At 39.4% G+C, this 20,690-nt stretch overlaps 1 protein-coding gene across 1 annotated transcript in view; it reads left to right on the forward strand.

Annotated features, from left to right (window-relative positions):
• NCKAP5 (NCK associated protein 5) overlaps positions 1–20,690 on the forward strand; it is a 759,472-nt gene that overhangs the window by 187,761 nt on the left and 551,021 nt on the right. The window contains exon 2 of the mRNA XM_040636836.1: positions 17,882–17,955. Within this exon, the coding sequence (XP_040492770.1) occupies positions 17,882–17,955 (74 nt within the window). The remainder of the gene's footprint in view (positions 1–17,881; positions 17,956–20,690) is intronic.

Below are 20,690 nucleotides of genomic sequence, written 5' to 3' on the forward strand. Positions count from 1 at the left end.
CACTTCTACAACAGATAGCAAAATATATTCAAAGTAATAAAATGGAAACATCAATAATGAGCCAGTGTGGAGTAGATGTAAACCAAGAGTGTAAGTGAGTCTAATCTAGTCGAACCACTGGTCCCAGTGAAGGACATGAACGGAAATTGATTTCAAAGCCCATCCAAGGTGGGGGCATGGCTATGATACAGACAGACCTGTCTTTGGGGCTCTGATCTGGCAGAGGTAGAGCAGAGTGAACCTCAGGGAGATAGTGACCCCTTGGTTCCAGAGCAGTGCACCTGGGGTGAAGCAAGCCCTGGGCGAGTGACGCAGCTGGCTGGATGAGCAAAAGCGTGTCCTGGAGTTAGCGCTGGTCTGTAGCACTGAACTTCAGGGCTGAGCCCATTCTCATGTCATTTTTAGAAAAACTGAAGCCCAGCAATGAGGAATGAGCAAAGAGACTGCGAGTAATAGAGGCAAATGTGATCATGGAAGCGTGTCCAAATTGTCCCCATTTGCTCAAGACCTCCCTGATATTAGCACTGAAATTTTCACATCCTGAGAAACTTCCCAGCCCTGGGCAAGCAGGGATGCACCACAGCCTATGTGGCCTGGATACATTTAGAGCCCAGTTCCCATATTTTTCAGCAAGAATAGCAGACACAGAGCTTTGGCAGCAAGAGGAGGTCCAGAGCCCACCTCCCAGAGGGGATGCTGACTGAGTGAGTCAGGGAGAGCCAATATGCTTGAAGTCCAACTTCTCTCCTGCCTGTCAGCCTGGAGCAGGCAGGAACTGAGCAGTCTTGAGATCTTAGAGATAGTCCAAAATAGAACTTGGACTTTGTTTTTCTGGTAAACAAAACCATAGCCCTGGGTCTTTCCAATATAATTACAGGCTACAAGGCTAGAAGATCCTCTCTCTGACTAATGATTGCTGAGACAGTCTCATCCCAAACCTCCATTGCTTCTACTTTCTGTGATTCCCATGTGCATGCAAGTGCTGCCCACAGATTCCTCCAAACCATCCCACCTCTTGCAGTAGATTTGTTTGACTACAAGGAATAACAATACCGGAGGCTGGAATTAGACTCACCTGTGGTATACCCTCAATTTGCAGCCTTTCAGTCATGAGAATGAGGGGCCTTTTCATGTTAACTAGCCTTATTCTTAAGTGTGATTTGTTATTATAGCAAATTTAATTTTGCATGGAAAGCATGATAACTAATTATGTGGCATTTGCATACTCAGAACAAATTCCCCAAAATATTTGCATAAATTTCCTGATGTTCTTTTTGACTCAGTAACAACCTCATCACAGTAAATTGCCTTCCTAAATCGATTTAGCACATCTGCCTTGTCTAAGTGTGGCTGATTTTCATCAAAAATAAGGATTAGGATAGTTAAATTATTATCCACTGGTAAGTGAACTGTCTGCATTGCTACCCCATACATGCATTTTTTAAAATGGAGTTCATGTCTTGGATGATGGTCCTGGTACAAAGCACTTCCCTGACGCTTCAGATCCCAAATGTGGTGCAGTCCATTCATTTCATGGTTTTGGCAATTTAAGACTTTTAGAGGAAATACTTGAAGAAAAAAATTGTAAATAACAGCACAGGTGCACTGCTACCATTTTATTTATCATGGGTGCTGATCTCCTGCTGTTTTTTAAAAATGGCACCTACATAATTGGTAGAAACGTGGGCTTCACAGTAGTGCAGCTTTTGCTGGTTTTCCATTATTTTAATTAAACTTAGATTTTTCACTGATGCAATGAAGTAAGTCCCATAATGATTCCCCAGCCCCCACCCTCAAAAATAAGACATATTAGAAAGAAACCTTGAATTGTTAGTCAGGGCTGAGGGCAACTCAAGAAACAAATAATAGACTTATATGATTAGTTACTCTTAAATTTGGGGAGGGGCACATGTGGGTAACGAATGTAATGGTGATGGGTAATTAATTTATTAGCTGTTGATTGAGCAGTGGCTCGCAAAGTTGAGTGGGACAGGCGTCATCTGGGGACTTGCTAAAATCATATTGCTGGGCCTTACCTGGAGAATATCTGGTTCGTGGATCTGGGGAAAGGGCCCATAATCTATGTTCTTAACCAGTTTGCAGGTGCTGCTAATGCTGCCGGTCAGGCGAGCACAATGGGTGGCCCGCCTGCTTCTCTTCTTTCTGCCTTGGCAGAGATGAACGGACATGGAGATGGAGGCTCTGGACATGATGTCTTGCTCTAAATTAAGTTCCTATGTGTTACAATACTTCTCTCCATATTTTCCAATGGGAGCATTACAGACTTGGTCACCACGTTCTAACACATACTTAATTGGTCTTGCCCTTCAAGAAAGAAGAAACTTCTTTTCTCCTGAATCAGAGAGTTTCCACTGTCAGAGCAAAATGGCTTTTTAATTACCTTTCAAACTAGAGAACAGTGCAATTTCCTTCAGGCTGTAACAGCCCTTTGGGTTACCACTAATAAAAACACTTCTTAATCAAAAGAGTGGTAATCATTTTATGCCACATTTGGGGCACTCTGGCAGATAATCTCAAGGTTTTTTCACATAAAATAAGCTACAGAGTTGAGAGTAGAAGGTACCAGGAAACAGATGGTACTTAATCCAGTCTCTGAGAAAAAAAGGAAAGTTTGCTATTGAGTTTTTTATTGGGGTATCTTATACTTCATAAGTCCCTTTTCTCCATCTTTCAAAACCAAGCTTAAATCTTGTATGATTGACAGTTGATCCCATAGGCATAATTCTCCTGGAAGCTATTTTAGATACTTGACAAAGCTGTAGGCTCAGGGTCTCCCAAGGCAAAGTTGAAAGTGAAAATTGTTATGTCGTCTCAGAGGGGTGCATATTTTCCCACTGCTCAATTTCACTTTCTGTCTTGGCAGAGCTAAGACTGCAAAGTAGAAAGAGGGGCTGCCCCGTGAAAATAGTAGTCAGCCAACTGATGCGGTCTCTTTATTTATAGGAGACAGGGGCCCATTGCCAAAAGAGGGGCCTCGCCCTTCCCCTTCCTACCTGTTAGTTGCCACTTGGCATTTTCCTGGTCATATTTAAAGGTATGAAAAGGAAGAGTGGCAGCCAGATGTGTTCTGCTTCGCCCCCATGCCCATTGTACCATTATTGATGTTGGCATAGGAAACCATATTGAAATACCACTGAACTGGTCCTCAAGGAGCTAAGTTTGTTTCTGTAGAGTTGGCCTCTTCCTGACGGATGTTGGGCAAGTCCGAGTGTTTTTTCAGCACCAGGGCTGCCCCAGCTGAAGAAATGGTCTAGAACCTTCCTTATTACATTAGCGGTCCTCCACGCTGCTGACAGCCTTCACTGAGATGGTGCTACCGAACAGGTCCACAGTGTCTGCTGGAGAGGCTCCAGTGAATTCAAGCTCTGTTCTGTTCTTTCTTAGACTCTCACACTCAAACAGAACCCAAGTCCTACCCCAGCCTCCTGGCCCTGCCTTTTCAGGATGAAATTAACCCTCAAGAGGGGACAGTTCTTTTTTATCCTCTATTAAAATTTGGTGCTTGGTACTTGCTCTTTAGTATGTGTGGGGATGAGAGGATGGCCACAGAATATTATGTTCAAATCAATCACATAGACTATTGCCCAAGAGACCCTGCTTACTCTTTCAAAGTTTGGTCTCACCTTTAAGTTTTTCTGGTTCAGCTTCTTTTTTTTTTTTTTAAGATTTTATTTATTTATTCGACAGAGATAGAGACAGCCAGCGATAGAGACAGCCAGTGAGAGAGGGAACACAAGCAGCGGGAGTGGAAGAGGAAGAAGCAGGCTCACAGCAGAAGAGCCTGATGTGGGGCTCAATCCCAGATCACCGGGATCACGCCCTGAGCCGAAGGCAGACGCTTAACCGCTGTGCCACCCAGGCGCCCCTCTGTTTCAGCTTCTTATACCAGTTTTCTCTTGGGAAAGTTTTTGACTGTGGTTTTGTAGCTTCTGCCAATCACATTAAAATCTGAAGCATAATTTGTAGCTTTTAGTACTCTTGCGTATTTTGCATTGACAATACAGCTTTATTCTATGTGTGTGCACGTGCACATGTATACCTTGCAAAATATTACATCTGAGAAAGTAGTGGAGAGAGGACAGCATATCTCTTCATAGCCTCCAGCCTTTATTTCCTGTGGTGTGTGGCAAGGGGCTCCTGTGGTCTCCCACAATACATCATTTCACGTTAATATGGAGAACAAATTCAGGGGTAAAAGGAAAACATGGTGGTCACTGGGAGCATTTCCTATGTTCTGCTGCTTTTTTGTTTTAGAAAATGCAACAGGACAGAGCTAGTGTTTCTCTTCTCCAAAACAAGTCTGGATTCTTTAAATAATTAAAACAGTAGCCGGCAGCCATGTGAAAGGAAAATTTAAGATCCATTCCATTACTTTCATTTTCATATTTTTTACAATGAAAAATAGACACAAATGGCATGTACTTCTGAGTTACCACCCATTCCCACCCAGAGGCAGTGGAGGGGAAGTCTTTGAAATACCTTGCTCCAGGAAGAATGTTCTTTCCTCCAATGTGATTTATGTGCCCACAAGTGAGAAATGCAGTTTAACAGGCAACATACTCAAATCCTTGAATCTTTCAGGCTGAGAAAATAAAATGCAAACAAGGTTTATGTGTTAATGCATAAATGCATAACCCCTCACCCAGTAGGAAATACCCCATTTCCTGAGGGGAGCCTCTTACTAGAGATGAATATGAAAGCAAACATTTAAAAATACTTTTACAGCCCTCCTGTGTGGCAAAGGGCATCTTCCTGGGATAAGCAGCCCAAGTTTTCCTAGAAGAGGTCTAGTTCCAACGTGAGTGGTACCATCTGCTCTTTTTTTCCTGAAATATCTTTATGTCCAGTCTTATTCTCCAGTGATACAGGAATGTCAACAAACTTACCCTGACTTACCTCAGTAGAATAAGTGTTGTGAGTGGTTCAGGGAAGGTTTGGACTGTTGTTTGATGGCTGGTGATGGGTTGGGTTTGTTTTGTGAGCCCCTCAGAAATGACCAAGATCACCATTTGGGAGACCATTCTCCAAAGGTGCCTCAAGGAGAACTGGCAACATCTTTCTCTCTAGTTCTTCATAGAATTCGATTTTTGGGCCCCACCTGACTCCCAGACTCAGAGTATCTGTATTTCTGGGCTGAGACCTGGGATCTGCCATTTCCCCAAGTGCCTCTGTAGCCTCTCAGGAACACTGAACTGTAACAACCATCTGGTATTTTCTAGAAAGCTTTGTTCATAGGTTCTGCTGACCCCTGTCACAAATTTTCTCTTTGACTTCCCCAGTGAGGACACTGGAAAACATACTCCACTAAAAGTGCTTTGGTCAGGACATGAAGGGCCTCCATATTGGCAACTGCCGTGGTTAATTTGGGGGCCTCCCTTACTTGATCATTGATTGTATTTGACACTCCCTTCTTCCTGAAACACTGTCCTGAAATACTAGTCTCTTGTTCCTCTCTCACTGACTTCTCCTTAATTTATTGGCTTATTCTCCTCCTCTCAACCTTCAGTTACTGGGTCCTTTTCAGTGTTATTCCTTCATCAGGGACTCTCACTTCAGTCTCATGGCTCCAAATACTATTTATACCCACCATGGAATCCCAAATTCTGGTTCCCAGACCTCTTGTCTGAAGACAAATGTCCTCTTCAACATTCCTCTCCTATGTGCAGTAGACTTTTCAAACTTAATTGCCCAAAGGAGAACAATTTATTCAACACCCTTGCACACACATGCTCCTTCCATAGTCTTCTGTCAGTAAATGGAACATTATCCAATTGCTTAGGCAAAAAGCCAAATACTACCTTTGATTACTTACTTTTTCCTTATTCTTATGTTTAATCCAGCAGTAACTTCTGTCACCTTGATCTTCAAAAATACATTTGAATCCAACAATTGATGACTTGTCCTATGATGTCCCTCGTCCAAGGGACCATCCTCTCCTGCCAGAAGCCTCCAGCTGGTCTCCTGGCTTCTGCTCTTGCTGTTGTACACACACATTCCCATTTTACCTTTAACAGTAGCAGAGGGATCATTTTCAAACTTCACTGAGATGGTTTCAGGCCTCAGATCAAATTCCCCTGAGATTGCTCTTTATTTCACTGGGAGCAAAATATAAAGTTCTTATCAGGACTGTGAGACCCTTACAAAGTGTCTCTTTTCCATATCCAAGGTCTGGGCTGTTCCTGGAACTTGCCAGCACACATCTGCCTCAAAGTCTTTGTATTTGTTCTTCTCTCAGCCTATGATGAGACTCCCAAGATAGCTGTCTGAGTTAGTTTCCTCATTTCCCTGAGGTCTTTCCTCAGATTTTGTCTCCTCCTCCATTAGTTCACGTTCGCCTGAGCCCTCTGCTCCAACTCCTCTTTTCCCTCTTCTCTATTTCATTTTGCCACATAAAACTTAATTTCATTTAATTATTTTGTCTGTTTTCTCCACAAAACGTAACTTTCACGAAGCTAGAGACTTTTGTCTACACTGTTCATGGCTGAATTCCCTGACATAGAAGAGCGCCTGAACATAAATTGACGCTCAAAAATATCTATCGAATAATTGAATTTGGCATTATTTATACTGATCTTACTAATTGTTTAAGAGGACAGCGAGTGGTAATAGGGCTATGCAGTAAATGAATCCCTGCAATAGTAAGGCAGTAATTCTCAAGGAGTTGTCTCCAGACCCATAGTTCCAGAATCACCTGGGAGCTTGATAGAGATGCTGCATCCCACACACACCAAATCAGAAACTTTGGGGTTGGGCCCAACAATTTGGTTTAACCAGCCCAGGTGATTCAGATGATTCAGATGAACAAATGAGAACCATGACGCTGAGTAAATAAATGTGTTATGCTCCCCCAGGTCATACTTCGGTCAAGTTCAAGTGCACTAGTCTCTTAAGATGCCTTAAGGCTCTAAGTAGGGGTGACATTGGTGCCAGCTTACCTCTTGGCATGTATTTTCAAGTCCTGTACTAGGTGTTGAGATTACAAAGGGTTTATATCTTGGCCTTTCCAGGAAAAGCAAAAAGCAAGGAGTCTGGTTTTTCCAATGTCCCAGGGCAACTTTGGAGGAGTAATAGGAGATAAAATTAGAACATTAACTGTCCAGATTTTGAAGGGCACCAATAGTAGACTCAGGGGCTCTATACTATAGCGAGTAGAATGGCATTCTGTGATCCAATACTTGAGTGAAAGGAAACATGTGAAAACTACAATATATTGATGCAATGGATCCATCAGTCAATTCTGTGTTTTGATGTGATACCAGGTTTTGGAGTAGTCCTATAACTTTTTGTGGCTGAACTCTTCTACCTAAAGTAGTTAATGACCTGAGGCTTTCCACTCACACTAGGCTCTATCAGTGTCTCTTCATCAAAGGAATAATCAAGGTTGAAATGAGGGCTCTAACTATATCACTTACATATTTGTGTGTGTGTGTGTGTGTGTGTGTGTACACAATCTACTGCTGTGTGGACAAATGATGTGTTACTGACTTGTAGAACTTTAGGAGAAATAGAATTACTTTTCATTTCACCCTCAGTGGGATGGGGGGGGACTAAAAATAAACTGAGTCACTTTTACTACCTAAATGAATTCCTTCATCTAACCAATATACGGTTATTTCCCAAACTGCCTTTAAAAGCCATATGTAAGAAAATAGCATAGACAGCTTAGAAATACAATTATAAAATCTTTTTTTCCACTTAAAACCAAGTACAGCTCTTATGTCTTTTTCTCAAAGAATACATAGGTAATAGCATCTTCATCAAATTTGATAAAAATTAAAAGGCGTATGTTCAGATTCATTCCATTTATGAGAATAGAGTGCTGAATATGAGATGACAATTTAATTTCTGCCCTTGGCGTGTTGAACCTGGGCAGGTCCACTGCTTTGTAGAGTTATGGCACATCCAAAGGGACCTGTTTGGTAAATAGCAAGATACAGAGGATTAGACTTCAAGAGGGTGACCTAGCATGGAGGTAAATATTTGGGAGTCTCTGGACTTTTGGTGACTGTGGAAGCCCTGGTAGTCTACTGAATTTTCCAGCAGAAAGTGAAAGAAGCCTTAGGATAGAACCTTACTCTTGATACGTAAAGGGCCGGAAGAAGGAAGGAAAAAAGACAAAGATCTCAGAGCAGTAGAGGGAGACAGGAAACCCTTTCAGAGAACACCAGAGAGGGATAGACTTGGATTTGAAAAGTCTAGTGCTGCAGGAAGCGATCATAAGGAACAATGCCCTGCGAGTCCACTGCGGTGCTCACTCGTGGCTCTAACAGAGCAGTTCCACTGGAGTTTGCCGTGCAAGTGGAAGCAAGGTTGAGTTCTTTGATGGGTGAACAGGGAGGAATTAGAGATTGGCTAATGCAGAGAGAATGGCAGTGAGATCAGTCTGTTAGAGTTGGTATTCCTGAACTGATTTGTGTTCAATGTTCAAAAATATCTCATTGGAAGGATTTATGTTGGCACAGATGTCAGTCAAATATGAAGGAACTTTCCATCTATTGCTGCGTAATTCCCAAGGTTGGTATGTTGGAGCTTTTTACAATTGCTGTGCAGGTGTACCTTTTTATTAGGGTGACAAATAATTTTTGAGGGCAGCATCATTTATGATAGTTGTTAGTCATTTTCTAATTGTGGAAATCCCTGGGTCTGTTAGCTGTGTTGATTTGAACAGCTGGCCTCCTGGTGTGTGCTACTTTGCCCAAAGGTGAACTGGGAATCCTCCATTAATAGTGACAAGAGTGCTGACACAATTTTACAAACTCTGCTGTAAATTACACTGATTATAAGATTATTTGGAGGGATTTGGGATCTCTGCAAGCTTTGATTTTAGTATTATATTTTAAACTCCACTTAAAACTAACGATACATCAGATCCTCTCATCATTAGAATTCATTTATAATGGGTCTGGCTCAGAACTGACCTAGATCAGACAGTAGGAGGTTCACATTAAGTGGGCTTATGCCACACAGATATGCAACGTTAGGTGTATCTATGAACCTCTAATCACTTTAAATGTTTCGTACTAATTGCCCTGAAACATGCGCATTAAAGAAATGAAAGGCAAATTTCCTGAAATACATCTCCAAAATGATTCTAATTTGCATAAGGTTTAGGCAAGAAACAGATGTCTGTTTAGTGCTATACCTTTGTAAAGCTTTTTTTTAATAATAATTTTTTATTATGTTATGTTAGTCACCGTATAGTTAAGCGTGTTATACAAATACGTCTTGGTGTAACTTGGTGTTCCTCCCTAATCCTGACTTACTTAGGTGAATTGCTTTTAGCACAACACTGACAAGGGCGAGTAATAATTTTAAAAAGGCACTATTGGGGGCGCCTGAGTGGCACAGCGGTTAAGCATCTGCCTTCGGCTCAGGGCGTGATCCCGGCGTTCTGGGATCGAGCCCCACATCAGGCTCCTCCGCTATGAGCCTGCTTCTTCCTCTCCCACTCCCCCTGCTTGTGTTCCCTCTCTCGCTGGCTGTCTCTCTCTCTCTGTCGAATAAATAAATAAAATCTTAAAAAAAAAAATAAAAAAATAAAAAGGCACTATTGTTTCAAACATCAGCTTAGCTTCACAATAACATAAACAATTGCATTGTGATATTTTAGATCTTGCTTTCTAAAATATAATTATAATAAAATCTTTGTGGATGTTATTTTGTATAGTGAGCATATAGTAAACTGAAAGAGAAGTATACAAAAGAAATTTAGCACATAATACTATCATATACTATGCTTTCTTCTCTTTTAATCTTTTGTGTATGTTTTCAAAATTGTGATTAAAAAGGATTACTCAGTTTTAAATCCTATGTCTTTCACCTAATATTATACTGTTTTCCAGTACTTTCTATGTTCTTTACAAATTGAAGGAATTATATAATTCTTCAAATGGACAAAGTGTGCTTTATCTTAGTCATTCCCACATTTTTGGAAGTTAAGATATATCCAGTTCTTTCAGGCCATCATAAATAATATTTGAACATCATTTGTTTTAATTTGATTATTTACTCAGGATGACTCCTAGACATGGAGTTTCTGGAGCAAAGGTACAGTGATGTTTTCATTTTCATGACCTATTATCAAATTGCTTTCCCCAGCTGTTAAGCATGTAGACAAAATAAATATACCCTCGTACTTCAGCTTTTCTGATTATCAAGTGTAGAACAATAATTTTGTTCCTATGTACAAAGAGACTCTTGTGTGAACTTGCTGTCCTCTTTCTCATTCCCCTCCACCTGTCCACGACAAAGATATATAACGTATATGCCACATCTTACTTTGGGGACTTTTGTTTAATTTTATATTTATATTTTTAGACATAAAGTCCATTTAAATTCCTTTGAATTTTTGTTTTATATTATAAATTCCTTGTGCATCACTCAGGTATAGAACTGTATACACACACACACACACACACACATATATATATATATGCACATGTATACATATACGTATTTGGTATATATTCATCTCTCTGGTATTTAGTATGTATGTATATACATATATACACACACACCCTTAAGGAAGTTCGAGATATACATACACATGTTTTCAATTAAATTACGTGCTTTATTTTCTGAATTCATGAATACCCGAGAATATCTTTTTGCGGCTTTGTTCTAGAACAGCTACTTGATTGGTGATATTTATGGATTAAAACTCAAAGGTCTGTGTACCTTATTTCAGTGGACTTTGGGGGTGGCTGGAAGCTACGAAACAGCCTTTCTTAAATCTTTGGTAGGAAACCTGTTTGTTGGTTCGGATGCTTGCGGTCCCCCCTACATCTACTATTTTTCTTTGGCTCTTTTTCAGGTGGATATGTGGATAGTTGATGGAAAAACTCTACCTGGAATGTGATGTGATGAGCCCTTTTGATGTGCATATTCAAGTCTTTTTTTTTTTATTCTCTGTTCTGAAATAGTTCTTTAATTATCTCTTTGATCATTATTTCCATTCCAAATCTTGTGAAATACTCAAGAGCCATCATTGTTAGACAAACCTACATTTTCTGACCCAATATCCATAGTGTCTCTCTTCTCACCTCTATCTCCGACTTCATTTACTTAGATTATGTCTGTCCTCCGCAGGACTATGTATGTGCTTTCATTGTCACTTCTACTTACGTATCTGAGGTGGGTTTTTTCACAAGGAAAATGAGTAGAATAGAATGTCGACCAAGTTAATTACTTCAAATAAAGTCTTTGTGGTGAGCGGCATGGGAAGTACATGCTGGGCAGAGCCATGCTTGGGAAACTGGCAGGTAAGCTGTGCTGCACACGGTGAACGTTGACACCAAGGATGATGGGGGAGACGTGTGTTTTTCCCTAGTTATAGCAGTTTCAGGCCTCACTAAGTGAAGCCTGCGAAAGAAATGGCAAAAGCATTAGTGAGTATTTAGGTACCTGGCCTAAATTGTTTCTAGATGAGAGACTCGAGAAGTAGACTCCATTTGTGTGACCGGTTTCTTGCCACTACACCAAAATCCATTGCCTGCTCTTCGCTAAGGTACCAGTCCACGGTGGGGAGAGTCACCCCATAATAAAAATCAGTGGGGATCAACAGGTTTCAATTTTGCTTTTGCAGTTGATATTTCCTTGGAATTCTTAGCTCACCCAGGTCCCTTTTTATTTAATTTTCTTACTTCAGCTTATCCTGTTTTATAAAAATTAATTAAGCTGTCAGGGTGGCTGGGTGGCTCAGTCGGTTAAGTGTCAGTCTCTTGGTTTTGGCTTAGGTCACAATCTCAGGGTCATGAGATTGAGCCCCATGTGGGGCTCCGCACTCAGTGGGGAGTCTGCTTAAGATTCTATCCCTCTCTCCCTCTGCCCCGCCCCCACCCTTGCACTCATGCTCTATCTCTCTAAAATAAATAAAACTGTAAAAAAAAAATTAAATTTGTTATCTTTTCATCTCAGCCCCCCTTTTTTTCCCTTAAAACTTTCCGCACATGGTTCAGGGGGTCCATGCCATTCTGGATACTGCTGAATATGTTCAGGTTTTCTATAATGCTTTCATGTTTTGCTTAATCATTTTCAGAGTGACACCCTGTCTTCTGGCTGAGGGTGATGTTCTATATCTCTTGTCCTTTCATTCTTTGTCACAGGGTTTATATTGTATGTTTTCAATGTACTTATTCTGAGGTGGTCCATCCAGACCTGGTTTAGACAGTAGACAGTGTACATTCTACTTCCTGTCCATCTGCGTTTATTTATTTGTTTTTTATTTATTTATTTATTTATTTATTTATTTATTTATTTTTGAAGATTTATTTATTTGAGAGAGAGAGCTGGGGTGGGGAGGGGCAGAGGGAGAAGTAGAAGCAGGCTCCCCGCAGAGCAGTGAGCCCAACGTGGGGCTCAATCCCAGGACTCTGGGATCATGACCTGAGCTGAAGGCATATGCTTAATCAACTGAGCCACCCAGGTGCCCCTCCATCTTCGTTTATAGAAAAATTTTGTCCCAGCTCTCCCAAATATCTGGTGTCTTTCAGGCAGTTTGGGGATCTCTGTCTTAGTGAGGTGGGTCTTGCCATGCCCTTTGTTTCTGCCTGTGCCTTTGATACTGGAGACCCTGTTTAATAACATCCAGTATGTGCTTTACACCGAACTCTTGCTGTAGGTGAAGTAGCCTCAACGTTGCACTTGATACGACTGTAGCTCACTGTAAACCACGGCGGCCCCACTGCCCCCCCATCCGTTGTTTCCTTAGAGATAATCTCCAAGTGGATGGATAAAAGTGATTCCCAGTGGAATAGTCCTGTTTTATTCTTATAAAATGAGGGATTTCTTATTAGTTAACTAATTTCTCCAGTTCAGGGAACAGAAACGATAAGTGTGTGATGATACTGCCCAAGTTCTCTTAGTCAGGGTAAAGATTGATTCATTAAACAGAAAGTATATGTAAGCATCATTTTTTTTTTCTCAATTCCTTTCAGTTAGCCGTGTGTGTGTGTGTGTGTGTGTGTGTGTGTGTGTTTGCACACATGTGTGCACCATTGGGGACAGATGAGCGGGGTATAGGAAATACCAAAGAATACTCAAGTAAAATATATCAGATTTTAGAAGGGAGAGTGCCATGGAGAAAAATAAAGCTCTAAAATGGGGAAATTCATAATCCTAGTTTCCCATTATTATATGGGTTAAGACCTCACAGTTATCACTATAGTTAGTGGGGTTTTTTTTAATTAAAGATTTTATTTATTTATTTGTCAGAGAGAGAGCACACAAGCAGGGAGAGCAGCAGGCAGAGGGAGAAGCAGGTTCCGCTCTGAGCAAGGAGCCCAATGCAGGACTCAGTCCCAGGACCCTGGGATCATGAACTGAGCCAAAGGCACAAGGCCACCCAGGCATCCTTATAGTTTTATGGAAAAATGGGTGGAGCTACTTTATTTATTTATTTAATTTTAATAGTAAATTTTATTACTGTTACCACTGTTGTTATTTTGTTAAGTGTTCTAGGCAAAAGGAATAGCATATACAAAGACAGTGGAGATGAAAAGGCCAGCAGGGTGGGTTTAGGAAGAACATACACAGAGTGGTTCTGGACTGGATTCATAACAGAATTCAAATCCTGGCTCTGCCCCTTCCTTGCTATATGACAGTGGAAAGTCTGTTACCTCACTTTCAACATGGGGATAATACTAGTATCTACCTTATGGGGATATTGAAGTTAAATGAGAACATACTGCGAAAGTTCTTATTAACACAATGCCTGACACAATGAAGTTTTGTGTAAGTTTTAGTTAAGATAAAAATAATAGGTCAGAAAGCCTTTATATGAGTTGATCTTTCCTGGTGACAACTGCTATCTTCTGAACAAGATTTGACTTCTTCATTTCACCTTAGCAACAACACACTCTAGTATTCACGCAGGTAATGGTTTCCCAGCTTGACCCAGGGATTTCCTTCCCAGAGACCATGGAGCACTCCCACCTAACTTGTCTCAGTACCGTGCAGCAGTTAGAGAGCAGAAATCTTGATATTATTCTTATATATATATATATATATGGTGTTTGTTTTAAATTTTCATTTTTAAAAATTTCATTTTAAGTTTTTTTCATTTAAAAATTTTAAAATTTTAATTTCAGTATAGTTAACATACAGTGTTATATTAGTTTCAGGTATACAATATAGTGATTCAACAATTCTATACATTACTTAGTGCTCATCACAGTAAGTGTGCTCTTAATCCCCATCACATATTTTACCCATCCCCCCACCCACCTCCCCTCTGGTAATCATCAGTGTGTTCTCTATACTTAAGAGTTTTCTGATTTGTCTCTTTTTCTTTTTTAATTTGTTTTGTTTCTTAAATTTCAGATATGAATGAAATCATATGGCATTTGTATTTCTATCATTGACTTATTTTGCTTAGCATTGTATCCTTTAGATCCATTCATGTTGTTGCAAATGGCAAGATTTCATTCTTTTTTAATTGCTGAGTAATATATCATTGTGTGTGTATATACATATATATATGTGTGTGTGTGTGTGTATATATGTATATATATACATATGGGCTGCTTCCATAACTGGGTTATTATAAATAATGCTGCAACACAGGGGTGCATATATCTTTTCAAAATAATGTTTTCATTTTCTTTGGGCAAATACCCAGTGGTGTGATTACTGGATTTTTAATTTTTTTTTTTTTAAGATTTTATTTATTTATTTGACAGACAGAGAGACAGCCAGCAAGAGAGGGAACACAAGCAGGGGGAGTGGGAGAGGAAGAAGCAGGCTCCCAGCAGAGGAGCCTGATGTGGGACTCGATCCTAGACGCCGGGATCACGCCCCGAGCCAAAGGCAGACGCTTAACGACTGCGCCACCCAGGCGCCCCTGGATTTTTAATTTTTTGAAGACCCTCCATACTGTTTTCCACAGTGGCTGCACAGTTTGCATTCCCACCAACAGTGCAAGTGGGTTCTTTTTTCCACATCCTCACCAACACTTGTTTCTTGTGTTGTTGATTTTAGCCATTGTGACTGGTGTGAGGTGGTATCTTATTGTGGTTTTGATTTGCATTTCCCTGAGGATGAGTGATGCTGGCATCCTCTCATGTGTCTACTGGCCATCTGGATGTGGGTGAAGTTACTTTAAATAGAAGCAGCCAGTATTGTTACTTGAAAGAGCTTACAAATCCTAATTCAGTGACACCTACATTTAACGGCTAAAAATCTGTTTTGTTACTATTCATCTCTAACTTCCTATTCTAATATTCAGCAGCTATAATCGAAGAAGCATATACTTACAAATCTCACTATTGGGTAAGATTAGAGAAAATGGGTATTACCTTCACATTGTGAAGTGGTTTGCCTGTGAGAAGAGATGAGTGACACTACGACAAAGGCTATGCTTACTGCTTGGCAGACACTATAATACATGCTTGCTTAAACTATTAAATTCTTGTAACACCTCTGCAAATTGACTATTAATTCTCTCTCTGAAGATAAAGGAAATCAGGCTTAGAGAGATTAAACCATTTTACCTAGGGAACAGAGCTTCTAAGTATCGCAATCAGGATTTGAACCTAAATCTTGATCCAAAGATCCTATCTGTAGTCATCACACTTTTCAGCTTCATCCTCTGGCTTGAGCTAAGAAGAGTGAACAAAATAACAAATCCATTGGTTTTAGTCCAAACCCTTTTGCAGAGCCTGTTCATGATTTGGCCCTGCTTAGCTCACCCACTGTATTTTAGACTCCATGGCCCAGTCTCTCTGCTCCCAAACCCACTGGCTTCTTTTGTGTTCTTCAAGCACCAAATATTGGGGTCTTTGCAGATGCTGTTTCCTTTCCCTCATCCCTCTTCTCTCCAAATGCTTACCTCCTTCTTCTCTTCCAGGTCTTAACTTAATATCATTTGCCTGGCATCTCCATTCAGCCACCTTATGTAAGGGAGGTGCCCTCTTCCTCCTTTAGATTCTCTCATCCCTGGTGTGTTTCCTTCATAGCATATGAGTGCTCAGGAATCGATGTGTTCACTTGCTATGTCTACCTCTGCAGCCTAGAAGCTCGTTGAGAGCAGGAACTTTCGCCCTCTTGGTTATTACTCTGTGAAGCCAATCTAGAATAGCCTTTGGAGTATCATACATTTTGAAAAACAATTGAATAAAGAATGAATGAATGACTTTGAGATTTACGTATGTGTTTCTAATTGGAAACTGTTTAAAAAATGTGGATGGATGTATTTGAAAAGTAATGCCTTTGATAACTTCGAGTGTTCTAAATCTTCTTTAAATCTTGATCAGGATACTTAATACTATAAATACAAACTATTATAGCTTCCTGCACCAACAGATTTCTGTTTTGGTTTTGATATGCCTAATGAGCTTGTTTAAATAATTAACCTGAAAAATAATATTACTTACTAAGAATAAAACTCTTTAGCTAATTATCTGCCACAAAGTTGAACTGTTAGAGAATAGCAGTTTTAGCTAGCTAAAGATGTGGTGTGCTGTCTCGCCTAACTGAAATATTGTAGAAAGTAAAAAGGCTAAATAGGTAGATCCAGGTCCAGAAACTTGGGAAAGGGCTTTTTCCATAATATCAGGTCAATTCTTACTGTGTAGTTTCCACCCTCCCCCATTATAAGACATATTCTTATAAGAACATTAGATTATATAGAGCACTTAATCAAAACAAATCTATTTCAGAAAGAATTAGTATTAATCAAAGTTCTCAGTTTATCTCAGATCCAAAAGAAACAGAGCAGTGACTTTCATGTCACAGAAATCATTGTACACTAGTCCATCTAAGGCAGATGGACTATAGACACAGAGGATTGCATGCTAGATATTCAAATAGAAAGTACAAGAAGTATCAGATTCAGGAGGAAATCAGTCACCAAAAATTTTACACATTGTATTTTGCTCCATAGTTAGCAACTGAAACGATTGCATATGAACCTCATACTCAGGAATCACTAACTGAAAAAAATCATATTTAATAACCTATGGACTTCTACAGATCTATGTTACAGAGGAATTCCTTATGTTTCAGAAATGTTTCTTAAAAATGCAGTTTGATTGACCAAAATTTACACATTTAAAAAAAACATACCTTGCTTTCATATCTTCCTAGAAGCCAGATTCTTTTTCTAAGAGACAGAAAAAAAAAAAAAAAACAAAACACCCACCAACAACAAAAAAACCCAAAACCCCCAAAACCCCAAAGCAAACTAGACTATGTTTCATCCATGTAAACAATATGCCCAGTGAATATATCAAACATTCTATGTAGTTTAAAAGTAGTATTTTTACTAGTAAGTAATTATTCTAAGACCAGTGTAATCAAGACCTGTCTTGTCTACTTTATTCTTATTTTTTTAAGGTCAACAGCAATATTGTCTTATTTATTTATTTTGAGAGAGAGAGAGAGGAGCTCACAAGCATGAGGGGGTGCTGGCAGAGGGAGACAGAATCCTCAAGGAGCCTCCCTGCTGAGCACAGAGCCCTACATGATCCCAGAACCCTAAGATCATGACCTGAGCCAAAATCAAGAGTCAGCCACTTACCAACTGAACCACCCAGGTGCCCTTGGCTTGCTTATTTTTATATGGTAGAATATATGGACCACAATGTAGATAACTAGGAAATTTAGCTTTCTTCTGTGAATAAGAGAGTTTTTATGCCGACTCCATAGAACTCCAGTTCTCTGTTTATAGGATGATACAAGAATATGGAGAAAATATTTATCTCCAAGGAACTCTGCATATAAGTTACAGATGCATTGACTCCTAGAACTGAGAGGGACCAGGGATTATCTTGTCAAAAATCTTTCCTATAAAGATAAAGACAGTCCGAATTCTGGTGACTATTATAATGAGGCTTTATTTGTCTTCGTGTGTCTGCATGTGCAGGAATACATGGACTCCAATAAATACATCGAGCATCTTCTAACTCAGCTCGAGGAACAACACAGAAGTCTATGGAGGTGAGTGAAATCCATGCCTTTTTTTAAAATTTTGTATTATGTTATATTAGTCACCATACAGTACATCCTTAGTTTTTGATGTAGTGTTCCATGATTCATTGTTTGCGTGTAACACCCAGTAACTCAGAGCAGCCTTGATAGTTTTCGTGTTGATCACAGAGGCAGGACGTTGGCAAACTGTCTCTTCTTACATTTGGTGTCGAAAGCACCTTTGGAAGCAAAGTCACCAGAAACTCCTTAGAGAATCATATTCTTTAATGAAAGTAAAGCAACAGTGTGAGAAGTTGTCCTCAAGTCAAGGAGCTGCTCAGAGCTGGGAGGGTGGTGGAAATCATGACACTTTGTCAAGGTCAAGAAATTAATTCATCCAAGGCCACATAACAAACGTATGTTGTGGAAACTAGAATCCAAATTTCTCTGACCCTTGCCTGCTTCAAGATTAAGTTTTTTTGTAATTGAAAAGTTGAATACAGCTGCTTAAAATGTCTGCATCTCTTCATATTAAAGGAGAATATTTTAAGAAGGCCGTTCTGTAGGCCTTTCACGTTTGGTTTTTTGTTCTATGTGGTGGGTTCTGACGCTTGATAAAGGAAGGTATGGGAGAACATTGGTGCAGGTAAATTGGAAAAAGAAGTTAATATCATGAAAGGCATATTCACAAGTTTCTTGTTCCCTGGGGCCTCTTGGGAATTGAGGCTGATCTAAACGATTGTGTTGTTATTTTCTAGATCTCTAGGGTCCATGTAATCATGCTCTGCATAGGTGCTCCTATGGGATCTGCTATTCCTTTTCCTAAATTACTATAGCTCGTGTTATCTGGAATAAATATGCTAGGTTTTAATTACATGATGGCTCACATTGTACCAGAATTGTTTAATGTAATTAGCTTTGTCTCCCAAGGGCCAGGAAGCCCCTGAAGTCCTTTATTTCTTATCTCTTGGCAGCAAGGAGAAGAATGCTCTCTCTGTACACAGAGATGGTGGGTAAAGATTTGCTAACACTGTGGCTTTCTTGCCCAGCCTCATCCCAATGTATCACCATTGGTCTCTGTACCAGGCTATGCTGCCCCTTCTTCATCTTATAACAAATCCTAATAACCTTGAAATTTGTCTTCTCTGGGGGATTGTAATTCTTAGCCAAAGTGCCTAATAATTTCATTTGTTCTGTCCTTTATATTAGTTTCCCTGCTAAAGAATAGATCTGTGCTTATAGCAATAGACCCTCTATTTCTCTGCATGGAAAACGTAGGATACAACAAAAGTATATAATTTTTAAGTCTGCTTGATGCTAACAGACATATAAGTTAATTTTATATACCTCTATGTGATACTGTTAGATGTGTTTTTGAGAGCTATAAATGGTGTTGGTAAAGTTTTCTTTTGTTAACCAGTGTATTGTATTTAAAAAGCCAGCAACAATGTGTTTACAGTTATGTATCTTTCAGATTAAACTTCCCATAGATCTCCTCCAAGGTGAAAAAGGTTATTTAAATGAATTATAACGTTTACTTCCAACTATTTATATAAGATATTTGGTTTTCCCTATCTTTTAAAAGGAAAAATATACACAAAAAAATGATGAATCCCATCTGATGAAGGAAATTAGAGTTTAATTTGGTCAGTAAGTGTGTCTTATATACATCACTGGGGAGGAGTAGTGTTTTGTGGGTCTTCGAACCAAAAAACCCTGCATGAAAAATGATGTTTTCCTCCTTTGATAAGGTAGCTAATAAAAATCTTTTGGTCTTCTTGGATAGGATTAAATGAAAATCCAATTTCAGGCATAAACTTAACCTAACACAAAGTAAGAGCTCAGAATTTTGCGTGCTATCACTGCTATTTTCCTTCAGAAATAGAATTATTGCTGCTGAAGAAGCAAAGCCTTATACATACTGGCAAAGGATCTAATAAAAAAGCTTCATTTGAATAACAATAAAGGGCAATAATGACATTTGAATAGTCAGAATAACTACCAGGGAGAAGATGGAAATGGGTGGTATTGAAAAGAAAATGAAAACCAATAATAGCAGATTTATATACTATTTATTGAATCATGAAATTATTCTTGATTGTATTTTATAAACAGATCTTGACTGACTTGAAGTGGTAGGTTTTCCGATGGTTAGTACGATATCATAACGGCAATTCTAGCCAAATTGTTTTTGAGTGAAGGCTATGCCAGTGAGCATACTATGAGCAGTGCGGGGAGATTCTTTCCCATCATGATTAAATTTTTAAAATACTTTCTTGAGTTAGGGTACAATCTATGATGTGCAGAAGATCAGAGGAATAGCATGTCACGTATTCAAGCACAATTGGATTGTCTGAAGTTAAACAAATGTCCCCGTAAGTCAGTATATGTTTTTCCGATTTGTACTTATGCCTTTGATTTGTAGCTGCTACAATTTTCATGGAGTGGGCTATTATCATTGCTGCTGATCCTAACTGACGGCCTTCCATCTATATTTCAACCTACATATGACTGAGATAAATCCTGAATATTTAGATGTCCTAACAATAATTGTATTCAGCATAAATTTATGGCCACAATGTCTGAGGACTGATCCAAAGCTTGATAGACACATGGCATACTATTGCTACTTGCTTGATGATGAAAGAATGGGACCAATTCAAGATTTGTTACAAGACTAGACACAAAAAAATAAGTCTTTCCTTATTTTCATGGAGGCGGCTACTAGTCTTTAATAGGTTGTAGTTGTTTCTTATAGCATAAAC

This window comes from Ursus maritimus, unplaced genomic scaffold (genome assembly GCF_017311325.1).
Source record: "Ursus maritimus isolate PB19 unplaced genomic scaffold, ASM1731132v1 scaffold_1, whole genome shotgun sequence".
In the NCBI taxonomy this organism is placed as follows: domain Eukaryota; kingdom Metazoa; phylum Chordata; class Mammalia; order Carnivora; family Ursidae; genus Ursus; species Ursus maritimus.